The sequence below is a fragment of the Crocodylus porosus genome, unplaced genomic scaffold (assembly GCF_001723895.1).
Source record: "Crocodylus porosus isolate Cpor-Errol unplaced genomic scaffold, CroPor_comp1, whole genome shotgun sequence".
Classification (NCBI taxonomy): domain Eukaryota; kingdom Metazoa; phylum Chordata; order Crocodylia; family Crocodylidae; genus Crocodylus; species Crocodylus porosus.
The window spans coordinates 34622561-34646105 of NW_017728951.1; the positions used below are offsets into that span (position 1 = coordinate 34622561).

The 23545-nt window shown below is 46.3% G+C and overlaps 2 protein-coding genes across 2 annotated transcripts in view; one reads left to right on the forward strand and one right to left on the reverse strand.

Moving 5' to 3' along the window:
• The window catches only part of WDFY4 (WDFY family member 4), a 285936-nt gene that overhangs the window by 65373 nt on the left and 197018 nt on the right, over window positions 1-23545 (reverse strand). Inside the window, exon 47 of the mRNA XM_019556081.1 lies at window positions 22582-22644. Within this exon, the coding sequence (XP_019411626.1) occupies window positions 22582-22644 (63 nt within the window). The remainder of the gene's footprint in view (window positions 1-22581; window positions 22645-23545) is intronic.
• LRRC18 (leucine rich repeat containing 18) lies at window positions 534-15564 on the forward strand. Its single transcript, XM_019556082.1, has 3 exons — window positions 534-594; window positions 3393-3621; window positions 14708-15564. Exon 3 carries the CDS (start codon window positions 14712-14714, stop codon window positions 15480-15482), a length of 771 nt encoding a protein of 256 aa, XP_019411627.1. The 5' UTR covers window positions 534-594; window positions 3393-3621; window positions 14708-14711; the 3' UTR covers window positions 15483-15564.

Consider the following 23545-nt stretch of genomic DNA (forward strand, 5'->3'; position numbering starts at 1 on the left):
GATCTGATGGTCACCTATAAGTTTATCAGGGGTGACCACCAGTATCTGGGGGAAAGTTTGTTCACCAGAGAGCCCCAAGTGATGACAAGGTCTAATGGTTATAAACTCATGCAAGACCATTTCAGGCTGGACATAAGGAAGAATTTCTTTACTGTCCGAGACCCCAAGGTCTGGAACAGCCTGCCATTGGAGGTGGTTCAAGCACCTACATTGAACACCTTCAAGAGTAATTTGGATGCTTGTCTTGCTGGGAACCTATGACCTCAGCTGACTTCCTGCCCTTCGGGCGGGGGGCTGGACTCAATGATCTTCCGAGGTCCCTTCCAGCCCTGATGTCTATGAAATCTAGACAACAACCATTCTTCCCATTAACATTCTGCTGGGATACAGTGGCTTGGAACAGCTGGCTCCTCCTGTCCCCAAAGATTCTGGAATTCTGTCATCTAATGTGATGACTCACAAGAGATTAGAATATTAGTCACTTTACAGGGATACTGAAGCCTTTTACTCCCACTTTCCTGGCCATCTTTCATCAAATCCTGATCCTCCAACATTGGCTGAGAACAGATCAACAGTGACAGCAACCATAACACAGTGAGTTCATTTAAGAAATATGTTTTGAAAAGAAGCTAGGCATTTTTTCTTTAAAGTTCTAAATGGAAGAACTCTTTTGAGAGGATAAATTTTTATCTGTATTGAACAGAAATGTGTGTCTATCTACTGCATGGTATTTCTAGGATGCTGCATTATAGCAGTTGAGCACCATGGATGTTCAAAGAACCATGTTTGTTTGGCTGGATGATTACGAGTGATAGCATACTCCCTATGTCATGTTGATCAGTCTATGGCCTCACCCTACTTGTAGTTTATGTTTCTGTGCATTAGACATAGGTAAACCTCAACAGGTCTGGAGGTTAAGTGCCAAAGCCCAGAGATGATATGCCTCCTTGCCCCCACCAAAGTTGATGGCAAAAATTCACACTGACTTGAGTGAAGCCAGGATTTCACCTTCCAGATTTTTTCACAAATATCTGAACGTGCTGGCTGGATATCTAGAGCATAGTTCTCACGAAACATGATTTCTTGAAAAATGTGAGATTGAAAAATGAATATATGACCAAAAGGCTTGCTTGTCTTTATTTGACTTTTCTAGTTTGCCTATCTCTGATAGTCTTGCACTCCAGTTTACCTATCTCGTGTGTCAGGTATTTTTACATTACTCAAAGAATGAAGGAAAAATGTCAAATATATAAACAATAACAGTCAGCAGTGTGAATTTTTATACCATCATTCAGATATATGGTCTTATAGTGCTTTTTGAACACTAGTCTGTGTGACCTTATAACCTTTCCCTGTGAATTGAAGGACTGCATGATATTTAGTGTATGGTTCAAGAACACTGTGGCTGTATTTCTGTATTGAGTTCTGTCTGTCAGACCTTGGACATGCCATTTCTCTGTGCCCCAGTTTACTTCTCTGCAAAATGAGGTTAATTATATTTACATCCAACACAAGAAGCACCCAGAGGCATAATTAATTTGGGTCAAATCATTTGAGACCTTTGAATGGAAGGAAGTACAAAAGAATATCGCACATTTGTAGAATGCCTTCTGCACCATGTGTTTAAACAAGACACTGGGATAATTTTTTTACTGCTGAAATATAGCACTCAGGTACAGGTCAGAGAAGTTAAGGCACCAAAAGATACTTTGTATATTCCAATTTGCAGGGAAGAGATGGTCACAGTATAATCACCAAGTTTTGAAACGTTTTGATTTTTGAGGCTGGGCTTACTTGGCTTCAGCTCCGGTCCCAGATGGCAGCAGCGGCAGCCTCCTCTCATCCGGCACATAGATCCAGGAGTTTGCAGCCCTGGGAGCAGTCCAGCACAGTCTGACGGCCCTCACAGGGGTGCAAGTCCCCAGATCTGTGACCCAAATGAGAGGAGGCTACCTTTGCCACCTGTGACCAGTGCTGGGCATGGGCTGCACCCAGCACCAGAGAAAACTGCTGCTGCTGCCTGTCCCAGCCAGCAGCGGCAGTCTCCTTTCATCCAGCACACAGATCCCAGGGCTTGCACCCCAAGGAGGAGTCCGGCACAGCCCAGCATCCCCCGGATCTGCGCTGTGGATGAAAGGAGGCTGCTAGCAGCAATTTTTTCCAGTGCTAGGCACAGCCCATGCCCAGCAGTGGTCCCAGGTGGCAGAAGTAGCCTCCTCTCATCTGGGTCACAGGTGTGGGGGCTCGCACCCCCAGAAAGGCTGCTGGGATGTGCTGGACTCCTCCTGGGGGTGTGAGCCCCCAGATCTGTGGGCCAGATAAGAGGAGGCTGCTGCTGCCAGCAAGTGTCAGTTGTTTTGAAGGGTTTGAGGTGCAGTTTCCTAGAAACCTCTGCACCTATCTCCTTGAAACATGGCAGACCCCATGCCCTCGGATGGGGCTACCCTCCCTGCAATTTTCATACAAATCAGGCAAGAAATGACAAAGTTTTAGGCATGTTCATGATTCCCCATTATAGCATATGGGCGAAACAGCAAAATGGTTTTGACAAAACGAAATGGGACAGTGCTTCGAAATGAAACAAAGCAAAATGATGAAATGAAACACTGTCCCAGCAAATGGATGTCAAAACCAAATGATTGTGTTTTGCACAGCCCTGCTTTTTACATCTCATGTGAAAGACAGCACCTCCAGGAGCCCAGTGTATATCAGTGTTATTTCTCTTCCCTAGTTACATATTGGTTCCACTTTGAAGCCATTCCACCCAGACATTAAAAGTACAAGGCTGTTAAACTAGGCCTAGGAGAAGAATGCAATACATTTACAAGTCACAATAGGAAAAGCTCATCCAGAGAGACCTGAAAGAATAAACAACTCAAGGGATCACAGGCAGATGACTCCAGACTGAAGTCTGTGCCATCTGCTGCAGTGTTAGGATTAAATTGTAGTGATCCTTCCTGCTTTTTCTATACCTAGTAGAACTGGCATGGACAGAAGGGCAGAAATACACATCCAAGCAAACTGCACTTACAATACAGCTGAGTCTCATGATATGGCTACGTAACTATAACCAACAGCTAAGGATTTCGGCTAGCAAATTTCTACTCTCCTAATCTGGTTAGAATAGTCTCCCTGTCTGCATAAACTACAATCTGTCATTTCCAGCACCTGAGCACTGAGTTCTTTCTGGCTCCCATTTGAACTTGTATGTGGGAACCAAACGTTATGCTAATGATCTCTAAGGACCTAGCATTCCTGTTGCTTAGGAACAGAAGTTTCACAGGCTGTGGAAGTAGCTTTGAATAGAGTGGCATTGTAGTTAGGTAAATCCTTTCTACCCCTCCCTTTTCCCCCAACAAGCAATTTCTTGAAACGTTGCCATTTTTTTTAAGAAGGCAGGATTTAGAATTTGCAGGCGTGTGGAAAGCAAATCTGCCCACATTCCCCCTGCACAAGAAGTTTACTTACAAACCTGGGAACAGGTTAATTCATTATTCAGAGGAGACTAGATAGAAGATGACTGATTGCTGACGGAGCACGGAAGCTCAGCCAACGCCACTGAAAAAAAGACAGCTTGTGATGCGGCTCCGGTTGGTGTAAAGTCTCCCTTGGTGTCATCCGGTAAGATTACATGCAGCACTGCAATCCCTCAGGCTTGTTTAAATGAAACTTTAGTTCTATTCTCAGCAAGCATCAGTTTACAAGTATTTGTGTTGCAGGCTGTTCAACCTGGTTGTTCTGAAGCAATCTAGAAAGTTAAAGGAATTTAAGGGGAACCCTATTTCATGCTTGCTAAATGCAGGATGCAAATTAAGCTAAGCCAGCCTGTTAGCAGAGTCTGTGTTTTAGAAAGTCAGTAAATTAATCTCTTTCTCAGTAGGTCATATCCTACAACAAAGAAGCAGTAACAAGCTGGAAAGCAGGAAAATGAAAGCCTTCGATGGTTTACAATGCTTGCCAAGTAGTGCACAAAAGGCATAAAACAAAATGCAACTAGTTTGGCTTTAAAGTGTATCTCTATCTTGGGCATTTCTATACAGCTGATCAAACATGGGAAACAGAACAGAAAGCTGTGCTTTCTCTTGCTTTCTAAACCAGCAGATTTGTGGGAAATGGGTAGCTTACTATCTGATATCTTATTTTTGGCAAATCTAAATTGCAATTCATGGAAAGGAAAGATTTATCGAAGGATTTAATAACTCACTGATTGCTATCTACATAGCACCTCTGCATGCCCAGTTGTATGGATATGTCCCCCACCCCAAAGAAAATACCATATCTTGATAGATGCATAGTAAAATTGGCATAGGATGGGAAGGAAAGTTGCTGAATGTTGGGAAATGTCTGAACAGGAGAGAGTCTGTGGCAGCTAAGGTTAAAAGCAGACCAGAGATGAAGGTAACCAAGGAATAGAAATTTTTTCTGAGAAAAAAAGCCTTAGTATAGAAGAGAAACCATAGTAGAGAAGAGAAGCCAGAAGCAGAGAAGCCTTAGCATAGAAGAGAAGCCAGAGAAGAGAAAGCTTGTTTTTTAAGATAGCTTGGGATAGTAGCAAAGATGGCATCCAGACCAAATTATACCTTCTTGGGCACATCTACACACTCATTAAGTACTATAGTTACCATGCATTGAATTTAATACTTGGATAACCAAGTATTAAATCAATATGCAGTAACTAGCACTACTGCACAGTAGCACCAACACATTTATTTTTAGTGATGCTAAATGCGCAGTAGCCTAATAACACTGCCCAGTAGCATATTGACATGGTTTCTGCCTGGCACGTTACTACGCAGTGTTATTAGGCTAATGCGCAGTTAGCATCTCATGTAGATGCGCCCCTCTAGCAGGTGGAATACATGCTCATACTCCCTTAGACCCATATAAGAGGGTCTAAGCTGCAATGTGACATGCTTGGCCCTTATATGGGCTTGTAGAAGATAACAGGAAACAAGGAGCCTTTTCCTTGTAACCTTTCTGCTCAGGGACCAACTGCAAGTGCAAAACCAGTGCTCAGGGAAGCACAACTTTCTACCCTGACTCCACAGCTCCAGGGGACACAGAGGACACATCTACATGAGACACTTTACTGTACAGTAGACTAATTAACTGCACAGTGGATTTGTCTACACAAAACACTTTACTGCGCAGTAGTATAATGTACTGTGCAGTAAGCATGCACATCTACGTGTGCACATACTACGCAGTAAACCTCATTTATCTCAAGTAAATTTGCTACCTACAAATCCTGATCTCCCAGCCCCAGCAAAATGGTCATGGGGCTCAGGCTGGGAGATCCTTATCTCCCAGTGCCAGCTCCGTGGTCATGAGTCGGTCACACAACTGGCACTGGGAGTTCCCTGCTGGTGAGGGCTGGGGAGTCTGTTCCCTGCCCGGCTCCATGACTGTGGATCAACTGACCCCAGCACTCTTTCTTGACTGGGGCAGGGGGTCGGACCTGATGACCTACTGAGGTCCCTTCTGACCCTAACATCTATGAATCCCAGCTGCTACTCAGTCTAATCTAGCACAAAGGACTAGGCAAGGACTATGACTAATAAAGAGGATTATGAACAGATTTGATTGGAAAGCAGACCTACCCTGCAATGCATCATCCCCACTCTCAGGCTGTGATACAACACTGACTCAGGGGGAACCAAATGGATGACCTATGGTGTTTGTTAAAGGATATTTCTCCCTGTTCCCGATTCATTTTTCAGGTTGCAGAGCAAGAATCAAACCCAAGCCCTCCTTCTCCCAGCAAGTGTCAATGGCAAACATGCTCTGGAATTTTTATAATTAACAGCTACCACAAAGCTGGGCCCTGTAGTGCCTGAATTTTTAATATCCAAGGCTAAAGGGGCTGTAACTCTTTTATGAAGATCTAAAGAAAACAAGATGTGGCTAAACCAGCTCTCACTATCTCCAACCACAGCTCTGTGGCTGCTAACTGGTTAATAAAACTGGAGAGACTAGAGAGCCGTTCATCCCATTCCTTTGTCCTTGTCTTCCTGATGCTGCTGCAGAGTTCTAATGCTCAGCTGGATCAGCAGGCTTCAGGACTGCTGTTTCTTCAAATATGAAACCCAATCACCATGTTACTAGCATGCATCCCTTCAAAAGTATGAACACTTCCTGGGGCCAGATCTCGCCCTGGTAAGTTCACTGTGAATGTCATGCAGGATGGATGCTGCATTTCAGTTGAAGTCATCGTGATCCAGATATTTAATAGGCAAAAGCCTAGGATTTTTAAATGTCCCACAAAGTATCTATCTAAACTTATAGACTCTTAAAGGCCCTCAAATATTTTTATAAGCACAGCATGCAAAGAGGTTTATGAATCTGCTACTGCCTGCAGGCAAACAGAGCTAGTGCTTTATCTCAAGCAATAGTCTCTCGTGCTTTAGCCCCTGAAAGGCTCCATGTTCAATCCCTACACCAAGACAAACAGCATTTAAAACACTGCGCCCCAGAAAATTTAAACTGGGTTAATTCCTCAAGGAACAGCTCTACCTCCTGATTTCTTCCTTAGGCTCCCTCTGGTGTTCTGAAGTGCATATAGCACCCCTTAATGCCTGCTTGAATCAGTCAACATCAATTTCATAGCTGCCTGAATAGCTCATTTGTTGGTGTGCTGGCAATTCTGGAAATAACAAAAACATTTTTGGGAGGCCTCCTTAGATTTTTTTTTTAAATCTGAAAATTCAATTGAGTTGAAGAGTCAGAAAAACATTAATTTGGGGCAATAAAATATTTTTCTCAATCCAGAATGTGTCATTTGAGGGCTTGACATTTTTAATAAGATCAAGTAAATTTTTGGGGAAATCATTTTAATTGAAAAAAGTAAAATATTTATTTCAAAATGTGTGAAAAAATGTTTGATTCTTTTCTGAAATATTAAGATTTTTTTTGCATTTTTTGGTAAATTTACAACAACAAAAAAACCAGACAATATAAATCAACATTTTTTCAGAGAAGAAATGTTTAACCAAAGAAATTCATTCAGCTCTACATTAATTGCAAGGAGCCAGGGGACCAGGAATCCCTTCCCCACACTAGTGCCCGAGCAGGGACAGGCAGGGATGGGTGCCTGGCGAGACAGGGACACCCAGAAGGGGTAGGGAAGAAGTTTATTCTCTCCCACTCCCTATCCCCGTTTCACCAGCGGAAGGGGTCTGGCCAGCCCTGGCCATAGCTTGGAGTGAACTGGCCAGTGATGGGGTTTAATTCCCCCGTCCCTGCCCCACCGGCACAGACCTAAGCCGGAGTCCGCCAGGTGTTCCTGTGGCAAGGGGGCAGGCCAATGGGGCAGCAGCCCCTGCCTTGGTGTTTGGGGAGCGCAAGCCTCTTCCTGGCATGGGGGCCGCGCTGTGGGGTGGGCATGGCTGCCACAGACTGCACAGGGCGAGCGGCAGTAGTAGTGCTGGGCAAGGTTTGGGGTGGTGTAGCAGGGCACCAGGGTGCCTGCTACTAGACAATGGTGTGTAGCAGGGCGCTAGGCTGCCTGCTACTGAATAGCAGTAGATGGGTTTAGCTGCCATTCATTAGGGCAGCAGGTGTCAGTTACTATGGATACTAATTGGGTCAGCTGACTGCCGGGGGCAGGGCCTGGCCTTTATAAACAGAGAAGGCTAAGGCTAGAGCCAGTTCCCCTCTGGCAGCTGGAGGAGCAGCAACTCTGCTGTGGAGTAGAACATGGCATGGCTGTCCGACTGACTAAGAGCCTAAGCGGGGGGGAGAGAGCCCTGACAGGAGTGTACGTTCTAGCTGGTAGGCTTATTGTTACGTTACAGCCGTGTGGCTTGTAGTTCTGTTTAGTTATAGTTACACCGGAGGACCAGGCGAGGCTGTAGGGGTGGAGGAGGCCGCATCAGGAACTCCCCAGTAAAGAGTGGGAGTTCTTAGCACCACAGAGGGTGCCGCACAGTGGGGTGTCCCGACCCCAACCCAGCAGGGGCAATATTGGGACGAGCCCCAATTGGGAAGAGCCCCAGTGGGGCATAGGCCCGAGAAGGCGGGTCTGGGGGCCAAGTGAGGCTAAGGCCGCCTGAGCCCCAACCTTGGCATAGAAGGCCCGAGTGCGGGTGGGTGTGTGCGAGGCACGAACATAGGCCCGGGTGCGCGTGAGGCGTGAGCACAGGCCCGAGTGCAGGCAAGGGGTGCAAGGAGCACAAGCACAGGAAGCCCGAGTCGGGCACAGAAGGCCCTGGTGGGGGTGGAGGGCGCAAGCAAGGGCTCCGGTGGGGGCGGAGGGCGCGAGCACAAGCCTGAGAGTGGGCAAGGAGTGTGAACAGCGCAAGTAAGGGCCCCGGTAGGGGCGGAGAGCGTGAGAAGCGTGAGCAAGGGCCCAGAGAGGGCAGGGGAGCACGTGAAGCACAAGTACATTGAGCAGGCCCCAGGAGAGGGCGCGTATATTGGATATTGGGCAGGCCCAGTAGGGCACTGCCTGTGAAGGGGAAGCCCAGAAGGGGGCAAGCACAATGGAAGGCCCTGGAGAGAAGGGCAAGTCTACTGGGAAGCCCGAAGAGAGAGAGCGGGCTGCTTACAACAGTCCCAGAGACAGGCTGGCGAGGGCCGGCACAAGGAGTAGCCCTAGAATCATGGTATCAAGACCAACCCCGTGCCAAGGGGGCAAGAAGGCAGCCTCCCATTGATAATAATAAGATCAAAGATGTGGCGGGCGAGATTGAGGGTGTGTTCAGGACCCAGACTTGGCACGGTAGGCAAGGGCGCTAGGGGAGGTCACGACACCCCTAGGGACTATCCTGCCAGAGGTAGGCATGGCCCTCTCTGACCCCCAGTGCTGCCATTTACCCTGTGCAGTCTGCACCAGTTCTGACCAACCACCTGCAGCCCCCCTGCCAGGAAGAGGCTTGTGCTCCCCAGACACCAGGACAGGGGCTGCTGCCCCATCAGGCCTTGACCCCCTTGCTGCAGCAGGATCAGAGGCCTGGGCAGAGCCCAGATAGCAGGGACCCTTAGGCACAGGGGCAGGGAAGGCAGTCATTCCCCCCTCCCTCCAGCATCTGGCAGAGAAGGCATGAGAGGGCTTATCATGCCACTTGCCCAAAATAGGGAGCAAGCAGTTGGGGTGGGCAGACTTCAGCTGTGGTCTCCCAGGGGCAGTAGTGGTAGAGGGGGGAATAACCCCCCTCCTACCCGCTATGCCTCAGGGGGCCATGCCAACTGGTGTTTGACCGTACCCCAGCCCCACCACTGCAGCAGTGAAGGGGGAGCATCTGGTGGACCCTGGTTTGGGTCTGTGCCGATGGGGACAGGGAGGGGGAAATTAAACCTGATCCCTTCACTTCAGGCTACTGTGGGGGCTGGCCACCTGCCCCGCCTCCCAGCATAGCTTCCCTGCACCCCAGGGCTGCTCTAGCACCCTTTGGCTCCTGGCTTGAGCCATGGCATGTGCTTGCATTTTGTGAATGTCTATTCACTTGCAAATTAGTTCAACCTAGGCTAGACTAACCTGCAAAGATTGATTCAATTCAGGCTCTGGCTTTCTGAATGCCTGTCCCTAGCCCAAGGCAACAGCACCCTTTTGCTAATCACATATCTATACAGGCAAAGGAGTAGGGCTGTCTGCCCAGCAAGTGTGCATCTTTTGGAGCGCTATAAGGTGCCACCCTGTGCCTGTGACTATGATGACACAACCCATTCTGTGCTAGAAGGCTCTAAGGACAGTCAATGGGAATACTGTTTCAAATCCTAAAACTCCTGGAAGTTTGTTGTTAGAATTGGTCAGAGGCACTAAGCTAGAGTTTGAAGGTCATACCTGCTCCTAGAGTCACCTGGGCAAACTCAGGGACTTCAGTAAATAGTTGTCATGGAGAACAGCCTCAACCCCTCTAAATCCTCTTTTCTGGGCACCCACCACTTGAACCCCTTTCCAGGAGATCCTGCAACATGGCTTCAGAACTGGTGAAATGCATTGAGAGTGAGACTAAAGCCTTGCATTGTTTGCAGAACTTCCTGAAGGGTCGGTCTCATTTCAGAGGACCAAGAGGGAGGGGGGCCTGGTGCCAATACCCTGCCTCAGAATTGTTTTGGGCTACAGTATGTAATTGAAAGGAGCTGAAATGCCTTATCTCCAGACTGAGCTCCCCCTTCGTGTACTTGCACATGATTAATGAGTAGCCAAAAAGCCTGAAGGGTTTGTAATGAAGCCTTTCTAATGGAGAAGTGTATTGTAGACAAATCCATATTGCTTCCCAAACAATCATTTATCAAAGCTGTGATTTGACTCTTTACAATTAAATGCCAGAGCACCGGGATCAGCTAGAGATTAGCCAGCTGTAACCTGTGCTCTTCGCATCTCCCTGGCAGCTTCTCTTGCTGTCAGTCATTTCCAGTGATTTAGTCTATTTCCTTTACCACTTGTCCCTATTATTAGTTGTCTTTGATGACCTAGGCTACTAAAGACGTCCTCACGCTTGGGAACCCTGAGAAAACAATGTTTTATCATCACAACAGGCCTCAACTCAGCAATTCACTTAAGCACGTGCTTAACTTTAAGCATGCATGTATCATTGTCAGTTACTATGGACTGGATTTTCAGCTGAGTTCAACATATTTTTTACCAGCTGTATTTTCCTTCTGAGTGTTTTAAACTTATTTTATCACCAGGGCGTCTGGGTCACAAGGTATTTTGAGAATCTGGCTCTCCGGGTCGCAGCAGGAGCTGCTGAAGGCTTCCACTGACTTCAGTGGGTTTTGGACCAGGTGATTGGACCCAAGAGATTTGTATACTTTTATGTGGCCCTTTTGTAGCATCTATTTCTATGCAGTTCTGATGTCTGGTTTAAAAAAGGATGAAGAAAAACTGGAGAAAGCATAGGAAAGAAACTAAAAAAACAAGCAAGATTCAAGGGCTAAAAGACATGCCATGCAGACAGCCTAAGAACTCAGTCTGTTGAGCTCATGACAAAAGAGTGAGAAGTGACGTGATTATGGTGTATAAGTACCTTCATTAGAAGAAAGTACTGAATACTGAATGATTAGTTAATCTGGAGAAAGTCATAACAAGAAGAAGGTTATAATGAGATGAAGGGGCAGAAAGCTAAAGACAGACTAATTCAAATGAGAAATAAAGCATGTCTTTTTAAGGCTCCTGACAGGCATTAATTTCATTATACTATCATGACCAAACAATTTTTTTCCTGGACCCTGAAAACTGCACGTCCTTCCACATCACACGTGTATAGCAGAATGTGTGATTTTTGAGAACAAAGGTAAGGTTTGTCAGATGCCACTCATGTGCCAGGTGGGTAGGGAGGCCAGCATCTGGGACTCAGTCCCCAATGCTGGACTTCCTGCAGTGTCCTTACAACATACAACAGGCAAGAAGTGCAGTATTGGGACTAGTCCCTGATGCTGTGATTCCCATGGCACCCTTTCAACTTGCTGGCATGCAGTGAACCCATCAATTAATAGGCTTCCCATGTCCTAGCACCTAAAGCTCTCCAATCCTCAGCTGCCAGTGCTGTGGACCAAGTGCATGGATGGCTGCAGACTGGAGATGTCCCCAGGCCACCCTACACCAGCTGATGAGTACAAAGACCTGACATGCAGCCAGCATCAGGAAGCATGGCTTGGCTTTACCTTGACACACATTCAATTTAAGGCATGATGGAAACTAGACATAAAAATGTTCCACATATTCTGATACTGAATGAAAGTTACTGCGACTGGTTTCTCATTTTTGTCATGCCATTAATTGTTTAAATGTGTGGCAGGGTTACTCTTTACGGTGTGATTAATACATTAATCACATTATAAATGTAATGTCTGCTAAGACCCTAAAAAGTAGAGTGATTAATATTAGAAAAAGATCCCAAGGGCAGTGATGGACTTCCCATCTCCATATGTCCACACATCAAGTTTGGATGCCCGTCTGGAAGGTATGCTTTAGTCGAACATAGTTTTGGGCTCAGTGCAGCAGTAAACAGGCAAAATGTAACAGCACTGGTAATATCCATGGAATCAGTTCAGACAGTCTAATGGCTTCTTCTGACCTTAAAATCTACGAATTTCTGAAGCTTCCTGCAGATGACCCCAAATCATTTTTGTTTTAACACATTACGTCAACCTGTGCTTAGACTGACATCCTCTGTAACACTATTAAAGTCAAAGGAAATTACAGTATGTAGATGGCTGGCTTTAACCCTTGTATTGTGTTTATTTTAGTATTAGCTAAGTGCAGATATTCCAGGTGGTTAGGGGGAGGTTAAATCGGGTTAAAAATGGCCACCCAATCTAACTTAGGTTGTCCAGATGCCTACCTTACACTTAGACCCAGTCTTGGTGATTGGAAATCAATCTAAAACTGTAACAGTACAGAAGCTTGTGCACACAGACTGGTCTAAAATGGTGGAACCCAGTTTAAAATAGACCTGGATCAATGTACACTCAAATTTAATTGATTTAGTTTAGACCGGTACATTGAACTTCAGTACAGTTACCTGCACGGACCCAGGGCTGGGAAAGCCCAGGTACTGGCCCCAGTCCCATGGTGACACTTTTCCTAACCCCCACCCCGAAACCAGGCTACTTATAGCCCCCTAACTTCTCACCCCCCACCTTGAACCAGCCAGACCCTCCCCCCGAACCCCGTTTCCCACAAGCTGCTCCAGGTGCCAGTTTTATCAGTGTTTGCCGAAATAAGTATCAGTTAGGGGAGGGGTGAGAGAGGTGGAGATGTAGACTCACCAGAGGGAGTCAGGGGCTAAAAATAGCCCCTGGGCCCCATCCATCTCCCTCCCAGACCCCTCAAGATCCCCGGATTCCAGAAAACTCTCCCAGACCCCACCAACCACCTGCAGTTCCCACCCGTCCCCCCCAAATCCTCCTGCAGATGCTACCTGCCCCCTGATCCCTCCCACAGATGCCAACTGCACACCCAGCACCCCCATAGATTCTGCCTACCCCCGCAATCCACACAGACACCACCTGCTCCCTGATCACCCTGTGGATGCTACTTGCCCCCCAATCACTCCCACAGATGCCGCCTGCCCCTGGATCCCTTCACAGATGCAGCCTGCATACCCAATCATGCTCATGGATGCTACCTGTCCCCCCCAATCCCCGCCATGGATGCCATCTGCCCCTCAATCTCTCGTGCAGACACCACCTGGGTCCCCAGTCTCTCCCACAGACACTGCGTACCCTTCCCCCCCGATTCCCCATGGACACTGCCTTCCCCCTAATACTCCTGTGGATGCTGCCTTCTACTGAATTGCTTCCATGGATGCAGCCTGCACCCCCAGCCCCCCCCCCCAGACTGCCTACCCCGATCCTTCCCACAGACACCATCTGCTCCCCCAACCCCCTTGCAGATACTGCTTTCCCCCAATCGCTTTTGCAGATCCTGCTTGCACCCCTGTTCCCCCTGCAGACACTGCCTGCTCCCTAGTCCCCACATGGACTCCACCTGCCCCCCATTCCCTCCCATGGATGCCAGTTGTCCCTCTGATCCATCTGTGGACATTGCCTGGCCCCCTAATCCTCCTGTGGCTGCCACCTGTTACCCCATCACTCCAATTAATGCTGCCTGCATCCCCGATCCTCCTGAGATGCTGCCTGCCTCCCAATACCCCCATGGCTGCTGCCTGCACCCCTGATCCCTCCCACAGATGCTGCCTGCACTCCCGTTCTCCTAGTGATCCCCTGATCCCTCCAGCAGATCCCACTTGTCCCCCATTCCCACTGTGGACTCACAATCCTCTCTCTGAGCCTACTTGTCTCCCCTGATCACAGCAATCCCCCCCAACTACCCCCCTTCCCAACTTACCTTAGATCAGGGTGGCTATTTTAAATGTGATCTAACTTCCCCAAACCTGTGTATTTATCCATAGACTAAGGCCCCAATTCATCAAATCTCTTGAGCTTTGTACTTAAAATATATTTAAATACTAGGGATGAAATCCTCATCCCACTGTACAGCATATGTAACTATAGTACTCCAGAGGAAAGGAAAACTCTTCTATACCTGCTCTTTAGGCCACTGCTTTTCAAAATGGGGTATGTAGCAATTTACCAACGGATAGGTGTCTACATTTTCATAATAGCTGAGACATGTTGGGTATAGAGGATGTAAACAGAAATATTTTGCAGTAAAAGGGGTACGTGGCCAAAAAAATTATGAAAACCACTACTCTGGGTGACACAGAGCATCTCATGTAACTAGTGTCATTCTGGTTGGTGTGCTTCATTCAGTCGAGCAAATGTCCACTGGAGACCAGAACAAGACCTACAATTTCCTTCTCGCCTTCAAATGGCCAATGGATGGCAATACGTCATTCAGTACTAGAATAAATTGGATTCACTGAACAGCTGAAAAATCCTAATTCTTAAAGTCCTTTAGTCCCCTAATCTAGTGTTGAAAAACTTCTCCCAAGGTGAGTCTCCTTTCCTCTGTGATCTAGCTGTGACCCCTCTTTTTATACATAAGAGTTGAGCAGGGTGGTCACAACCCCCTGATTTCTATTTGTGACACTTTTTTAGGTGAGGAGGAGGTAATGATGCCTGAATTGAGAACTCATGACCTAGGGAAAATGTGAGTTGCAAAGAATCTAGTAGTCATTGGTTAATTTCTAAAGAGGTCGCTTTTTGTTCCAAATTAGGGATTACCAGATATCAGCCTCAACAGATTCTCTTTGGGCTTCTCCATCAGAATATTCAACAGTCTTTTCTCTCCTCACGGGAAAATGGCCAAGGGGAAGGCAAAAGGTCCCAAAGGAAAAAAGATCACCTTGAAGGTTGCCAAAAACTCCATCAAGATCACATTTGACGGAAGACGCCGCCTTGACTTGAGCAAGATGGGCATCACAACCTTCCCCAGGTGCATCCTCAAGCTGGCTGATGTGGATGAGCTGGACCTGAGCAGGAACATGCTCAAGAAAATCCCTGACAGCATTGAGAAGTTTCAGAACCTGCGCTGGCTAGACTTGCACAGCAATCAGATCGAGAAGCTGCCAGAGACCATAGGCATGCTCCAGAACCTCAGCTACCTGAACATCTGCAATAACAAGCTGACCTCCAAGAACTTGCCAGTAGAACTGAGCCAGTTAAAGAACCTCCGCTCCCTCAACCTTGGCCTGAATCAGATCGACAACATCCCCACCACACTAGGAGCCCTGAAGGAGCTACACGAAGTGGGGCTCTTTGACAATTACTTGACAGCCATCCCAAACAGTGTGGCAAAGCTCCCAAAACTTAAGAAGCTGAATGTGAAAAGAAACCCCTTTCCCACACCATCAGATGAAGAATTGTTTGTCGACACCATCAAGCGCATTGAATCACTTTACTTAGTGGATGAGAAAGACTTGTGCCATCCCTGCTTGAAGAAGTGTCAGGATGAGAGGGACAAGCTGAATAAGCTGAAGAGCAGAGTGCCTAGCTCCCTACGAAAGCCAAACTTTTCTTCCCTCATGACACCCAACTCTACAGCAAAGGAAAACCAAGCGGAGTGGAGATGAAGAGGCAGCATCCCACAGGCCTCACTAAACCTGTCATGTCACACACAGTCTGGCCAGCCCAAACCAATAAACAGGTCTGCTCATATTTGCCTTGCAGTTCTTTTCATTTAAAAACTGACGGTGTTAGGAGCCATGGTTCTAGTGGGTCTATAACAGCACTAGATGTGCCCAAAATGGGCCCACAGCAAAAGAAACAGAAGAACAGAGTAAAAGTTGTCACATCACTAAAAAGCTACCAGTTTTATATAAGTAGACTCTGTGTAGAAAGTTCTTAGCTTTTCAATTTTAAGAGGGTAAAGTGAAGTTTTTCAGGCTCCAGTTCCAGTTCCACACTGTCTTGGACAAGGACTGTGTATGTGTAAGCAGGTTATCTACCCTGCTGTCCTAGAGGGGCAAGTCAGCTCCAGGTCTTTCAGGTTCACAGACTACTTTCTTCCACATGGAGCAATCTTGTCTCCACAACAAACAGAACAACCAACCAACCAACCAAAACCCAAACCCTCTGTCTTACCTCAGGCATCAGGAGAGGGACAATTTTAACTCTGGGCTTTTCCCCAGCAGAGCAGCCTGCCCTCCTGTCCTCCAGCACTCCCCCAAGGGAGTTCTTAAGCCTTCTTATGGCTCCACTCTCAGTAGGAGGTTATGAATGGCAGCTGGTCTGCAGCACCTCAGCCAGACAGACAGCTGATCGGCTGCAGTCAGGTTCCAGGCCCTTGGGGGCTGAGCACCTCCTTACACATCCTCCTCCTCAAGAGCAGAACCTGAGAAACACTCTTCCAAGGCTAGGCTGCCCACTTCTTGGGAGAGGAAGCTGGCATTTGCATGCACTTTTACAGCATGCTGGAAGGTAGAAAAGCTGCATATAGTTGCTGGGACAGATACCACTGTGTCAACCTGGGGTTTGCCTCCCATGTGACATTAAGTCACAAGAGTGAGATGGCCAGTGACAACAATGAGGGGAGCCCCTCTGGAGGCATTTAGCTGGGTTGGCTGTAAACATGCCAATCTGAGTGAATGCAGTGCTGCTTTCATCCCCTGGATGTGGTTGTCCCTGCTGCTAGTGATTATTACCACATCATCCAGATACATACCTGCATATGCCCAATGTGGACAGAGTTAATTGAACACTGGAAGGTGGCAAGGGCCCTGTGGAGTCTAAAAGGCAAAGTTTGCAACTGATAAATTCCCCTCTAACTCCTGCTTGGCTGGACTGGGATCAATCAAATTCATCTCAACCTTCCAAGCCAACCATAACAGTTTGGTGATTGAGTGCCAATGCTGACCTATCAATTAGATAGCTCAGGTGTTAGGCCACAGTGATGAGAATATCCTAACTTATTTCTTCCCAGTAGTTAGGTTCACATTGGTTGTAGGTACTGTCTGATATTCACAACACGTAGACACATTTTACCCTTTGCAGTTCCTTGGGGTCCACAAACCATTCACATGTAAAGGTCTGTCCAGATCCTAAGTCTACCAGACCCATCACCTATCTTAATCTACACCACATAACTCTTCAGAGCTGGGCATTCTCTTGATGCCCCTGATATTTGAGCTTAGACACACTCATAGTCCATTTGGAGATAATCCCTGCACTGATGGTCCTCTTGACCATATTTAAAACAATTCAAATAACCATTCCATTTCACTGTGAGGCTGCTATCCTGCTCCAAGTTTCCCTCTTTACCCCAGGCAATCCTTCAAGGGCAGTCCACTGAACCATAGTCTTGAAGGAAATCAAGACAGGGACTCAAATGGTGGTATCCTAAAAAAAGTTCCTTTCAGTTGCAGGTGGTCTCTCTTCCACGGTCCCAGTCTCCTAAAACTTGGACCCTGCTGGGCTTCCAGGCAATTCTTACAGTCCAAGTCCACCTCCATAGCAGTGACTTCATCTAAACTGGACATCTGTTGCTGACAGATCTGCTTCAGGGGCCCCACAGGTAGCATGGACCAGAAGCGTTCTAAAGCCACCAGCTCCACTATTTCTGAGGATGAACTTTACGCAGGCTTTAACCAGCAGGTGCAGAACTCTTTCAATCTTTGGACAACAGCTCAGGGCTGAGAGTCAGAATTAAATGTCTCCTGTTTAAATCTGCAGCAATGTGCCTCATCCATTAAACAGGAGTCCAAAATAACAGCCTTAAGAGTCTTATAGTCCTGGGCTCAAGCAGCCCCAAGGCTCCAGTAGACTGCCTGAGCCTCCCTGGTTAAAAAAGGAGGTATTTGAAGAGCCCAGAATTCCTGTGGCCACTTGCTCCAAGTTCTCAAAGCAGGCCTCTAGACCATCTGCCAGCCCTGTCTTCATAAGTATCCCACCCTCCTCCATTTGAGAACAGGGTGACACATCAACCATGTGAGGGTAGTCTCGTGCTCCAAGAGATGCTGCATCAACTGATGCTGTTCCTCCTCTCACTGGAAGTGCTGCTTCTAGAGCTGTAGCTATAGGTATAGCTGCTGCTATTGCAGGCCTTCTAGCCATTTTAACAGAGTTTCTGACTCCTTGGTTCTGGGTAAGTGTACGATGCCCAATTTCTCCACCATATCTAAGCAGGTCACATACACCTCTGACTAAGACCAGTCAGCTCCAGTTTCAGGTTCTCAGGCCACTTTATTCTACATGGAGCAATTTTGTCTATTCAATAAACAGAGCAAACAAAAAAACAAGGAAGCAAACTACCAAACCCTCAGTCTTACTTCAGACAACAGGAAAAGGGCATATTTTTAACTCTGGGATTCTCACCAGCACAGCAGCCAGCCTTCTTTTCCTCTACCATTCCCTCCAGGAGTTCTTAAGCCTCCTAGTGATTCCACCCTTATTAGCTGTTTATTGTTCCAGCTGGCTACTAGTCTCCCAGGCAGGCAGGCTACTATCCACTGATCAGCTGCAGCTGGGTTAGAGACTCTTAGGCTAAGGACAGAAATTACACATAAACTGGCATAAGTGATTGGAAAGCAGTTCACTTCTATAACACAACAGAAGTTCAGTAAACATAAACTGCTTTCAAACTAGGTGAAACCAGTTTAAGATAAACCTGGATGGATGTAGTGTCAGACTTAACTGATTTAAGTTATATCAGTTTATTGAACTGTCCCAGATCCCCTCCAGATTCAAGTTAACTCAAAGTCCCCTGGAATCCCAGGATGCTTTGCACCTCCCCTGCAACCCCCACCCCTTACAGAGTGGTCTGCCTAGCCTTGGCCCAAGTTGCCTACCCCAGCCCACCAGGGAGCTCTAGCATCCCTGGCTTCTGGCCTGAGCTGCTGCAGACATGTGGCTGCATTTCCAGAATCAAAAGTGAATGTTTCTCCACTTGCTTATCAATCTATGCAGCTTAACAGGAGTGATGCATAGGGGGTGCACCCCCTGCAAAAAGGCTCTGCTGGCACTATCAGAGGTGTTTGAGGGTGGTCCACGATCACCCCTGGCCACCACTGCCACTGGCACCTTCAGGTGGTTGCCAGCGCTTGCGGCCTCCCCCACCTCACTGCTGACAGAGCCTGTGGCATGTGCAGGAGCTCCCCTGCTTACTGCCACTATGTTCCCACCACCGCTGCCATGCTCCCAAGGCCTCCAGCGCATCTGTACCACCACCCCAGCCACCGGGGGCATGTGCCATTCATGCAGCTTGAATTAACCTGCAAAGATTGAATCAATTCAGTCTTGCGCTTTTTGACTGTCTGTACTTAGCCTTCAGAGCTAAGTACATCCTTACAGAATCACTGAAGGAAAAATTGGAGTGGGCAAAATTGTCAGATAAAAGCCGCATCAAAAATCTGTGCGTCTGCTGCATGTCATGGCCCCCTGGACTTTAAGGTTGAAAGAGACAGATATATTCGATTTGCAAAAAAAGACGATTAAGAGGGAACATGATAGCAGTATTCAAATACCTGAAGGACTGCCATAAGAAGAAGAAGAAGATCTATTTTCCCTGTTACAGAAAGGAGGACACATGCCATGTGCTTGAAGTTGCAGCAAAGAAAGTTTATATTGGATACCAGGAAAAGTTTCTTCACTATTAGAACAGTGAGGCAGTGAAACAGATTACCCAGGGAAGTTGTTGTAACTCCATCTTTCGAGGTTTTCAAGAACAGTCTGAATAAACATGGGTCAGGGATGATGTAGGATTAGCTATCCCTGGAATGTGCTGTAAAGTATAACAGTTGGAACTAAGGAGTGCCCTCCAACCTTCCCCTCCACACACAGATTACTGGGAGATAATGAAAGACTTCTACAGTCAAGAGCCCATAGATATTACAGAGGACCATGCTCAGCAGCAAGAGAATGAAGCATAGCTCTACAACTTGTTTAGTTATAAAAAAAGATTAAAAGAGCTGGGATAAGTTTATGGAGGGATACAGAAAGAGGAATTCTGGCTGTCCCGTTAGAGGGTGTGATGTATGGAATTATGCTTCCTGTAACCAAGCTGTACAGCACAATGATGGGTGTTTCACTTTTCCCATGCAATATCCCTTGTAGTTCTACAACAAGGTTGATTGTTTTATTTTAGAAATAGGCTAGGCAAGCACTTGTATGGAATGGTTTGGATGGCGATGGTCTAATCCAATCTACCACGACCTCTGGAGATCCCTTTCAGCCCTACTTTTCTATTCTGATTCCTATGGCTGGTAAATCTAGCCTCTGAGGGAGCCTTTCTGACTACCAAGTGGTGCCAACATGTGGGGGCGGGTTAAGTTAAACTCATAGGCCATTTTTACACATGGTGCAGGACATGGCACTGGATGCTTTAAATCGTGAGCCACACTAATAAAAAGTGCCTGCACATCATGTGAATCACCACTGCCACATATCCCCACGCTGAAAAAATGGAAGTGGGGCACTTTGAACTAAAAGCTCATTGAATATGTTTTATTTTTCAAAGTGCACTGCTGCCATTTTTTTAGCACAGAGACACGCAGCAATGCTGATACATGTAACATGGAAGGCTGCTGAAGCGCATCCATGTTTGTGCTCCAACAGACTACAAGTGTGTAGGGGCCCACAGAATTCTTGGTCCTCCACTCCAAAGAGTACAGCAGAAGATAGGGTAAGAGGGACTTAGTAAAGGATGGGGTCTCAGGTGAGTAGGATTAGTCCCCATAAGCTTTTGCCTAGGCAGTTGAAATCAGGTGTGTCTCAGCCCATTAGGGGTATGCGAAGCAGGCCCTATTCTATTCAGGTTCAGATTCAGCCTGAGTCAGGGAGAGTGAATTAATTTGTCGATTAGGATCACTGTCCCTGATTTGATTCAGTTGAATCCAAATCTGAAGATTCGATGCTGATTCAGAGAATCAGCAATTTGGACATAGACACAGCTTTAAACATTTTTTCTACATACCTTGAAGTAGCAGGCATGACTCATAATCGCTGTGATACTGGGGTGCATGAAGTGTCCCACAGGATTGCAAGGGGCCCTCCATGTGCTCGGCCGCAAGCCCAGAAGTAGACTAGAAGAACTTCCAGTCTACGTTCAGGTTTGCCAGGGAGCATGCTGGGGGTCCTCTCATTTGATTTGGATTCAGAGATTCGGCCACCGAATCAGGCCAAATCGCTGCCGAATCAAATCAGGGACCAAAGCTTCACACAGCCCTACAGTCCATGCTACAATACGGTCCAGAGTTATGCAAGCTACACCAGAGTCCCTATTCCTGCTGCTCAGAGGGGACAATGAAGGCAAGGTCTTCCACCTCCAGGGGAGGAAATTCCAGGCTGATCCTTATGGGAATTAAAAATCTCTACCAAAATGCAGTTTTGAGATTCAAGAACAGATGCATTAACTCCTGTTGCCCTGGGCTCCTTAATTTATGTAGAGGTTAGTCAAACCTCTCACACTAACCTCCCTTCCACCGAAAGTTCAGACCTGATCCAGGCTGGCTAGGAAAATTAATGGCTGGATAAACAAGCAATCAGTCTATCCTAATCTCCTGAACTGTTTCTCTCTCTTCAGAGCTGTTTAATTCTCCTCAGAAACTCAGTACAGAGCAGAGTGTGCTGCTCCACACTGAGCCTAGGACCTTCTTTGTGTTTCTTAGAGGTCCATATTACTCCACTGACATAACCTAGATTGCCCTGACCTTCCTGGTATAAATGTTCTGGTCCCTCTCTCAGGTTGCCCTCTTATTCTCTGGAGCTGGAGCTTTCATTACCTGTTCTGACACTGAAGGGAATCTACAATATGTGACCAAGTGTAACCAATGCAGACACCTAGGAGCTTGCAGAGAGCCTGACATAACAGCTCAGAGGGCCATGACCCACAAATCACAATTGCCTGTAGATTCTGATACCTAATGTTGACTAATTTAGGACAGCCCCTCCCCACAAAGACACCCACATCCACTGTTCTAAACTAGCTTCCTTTACCTGTCCAGGAGCAGCTTATGACATGGCCTCTAAAGCTCTGCATGATCTGGAACCCAACGGTCTGAGTTTCTGGGCAGAGGCGAACCAGGAAATAATGGAAATAGTGTGGAAAGGCCATTCCTGTTAGAATTCATGCCCAAGCGATCTGGTGAGTTTAGGGAAGCTTTCAAACTCTTAATGTTTGCTCCTGAACATCCAGCTGAAGAGAAATTCTAGGTGTGCTGGTAATTTGTGTTTAGCACAGATAACCCAGTCATATCAGCATGTTTAGAAACAAATTCCCTTCCCTTACAGGGGGGTAAGTGAGGAGCAGCAAGTGGGGATAACTATTATGAAGTTGTTATAATCTGTACCAAATCAACAGTGTGCGGTAGGTACATCTGTCACTGTCTGCTGAAACTGCCCAGTAAATAGACCATTACACAGAACCTTTATGGATTAGCTTTCTAACCTCACATCGTTGTCTGTTCAACAGTCTTTCCCACGCTGTCTATAAAGAATTTACCAATATAATCATATTAAGTAGATAATCAGTAATAATTAACTACTGATAACCAGCTACTTATTACATTGCTCATGCCTTGATAGTGAGGCTATTTTATAGTTATAACGTCTTTGAGTACACAAAAGGAAGACAAAATTACGTAGCTTTCTAGTGGTTTTTGTTAGAGTACAATTCTTTCCCAAATTAAATCTGCTGGTTACAAAGATCAGATGTTAGGGGAGTTCCCAGTTTCTTACCTTATATTCAGGGACTCTTCTGTTATTCCTTTTGCCTTCAAAACAGATTGGAATGAACAAAACCTAAAACAAAGGAGAAAAAAGAAATCTTTTTGATCCTTAAAAGGGTCATCACCAATAACAATAATAATATAAGTTTCTATAGTACTTTTTGTCCTGAAGGTGGTGATGAATGAAGGCCTGCCCCTATTCAAGACAGCACTTCAAGTCACTGGGACACTGAGCCTGTGGCTAAGGTCAAGTATACATTTACATGCAATGACGGCTGAAGAATAACTTCAGCAAGTGCTTTCCTGAATTGGGGCCTCAAAATGATGTACAACTAACAAAGATAGGAACCACTTTGCCCATCACTAAAAAGCAGCTACTTCTTGGGGTGGGGGGAGGATGTGGCTGCTGATTAGCTGTAAACGGCAAAAAGAGCAGGAGCTTGGGTGAAGTTTATCTTGTCTAATTGAAACCACAGTTACATTTTGATTTTAAAAAGTGGGACAAATCTGTATTTGTTATTTAGGCCAGGGTCCATCTATATCTATCCACAGACAGTCTGAAGAGACCATTATCAACATCTAACTTAAATGCCGATAATAACCAATGTAAGGTTATAAAATTTCACCTAGCAATTCTGTAGCATGAAGATTTGTTTTGGTGAGGACAGTAGTGAGATCAGTCCCAGTGCAACTGCCGGAATTGCAGTTTGGTGAAGACAGGATGATTAAATTAAATTGACTACTAGAGAACAGTGTGCAAATTATCCACTTTATAGTCTAACTTCAGGAAAGGAAAAATGTCATGTACACAAGGCAATAAGAGGGTAAAAACTCTTCTTCCTAGACAAAAATTCTACTTCTTATAGTCTGTTAGCTCTGTTTATGCTAGAGAAAAGTCAAGGTCTGAGAGCCAAAAAGAACTCATTCTTAAAGCATTGTGCCACTCAAATATTGATGGTAAATATTGTGTATAT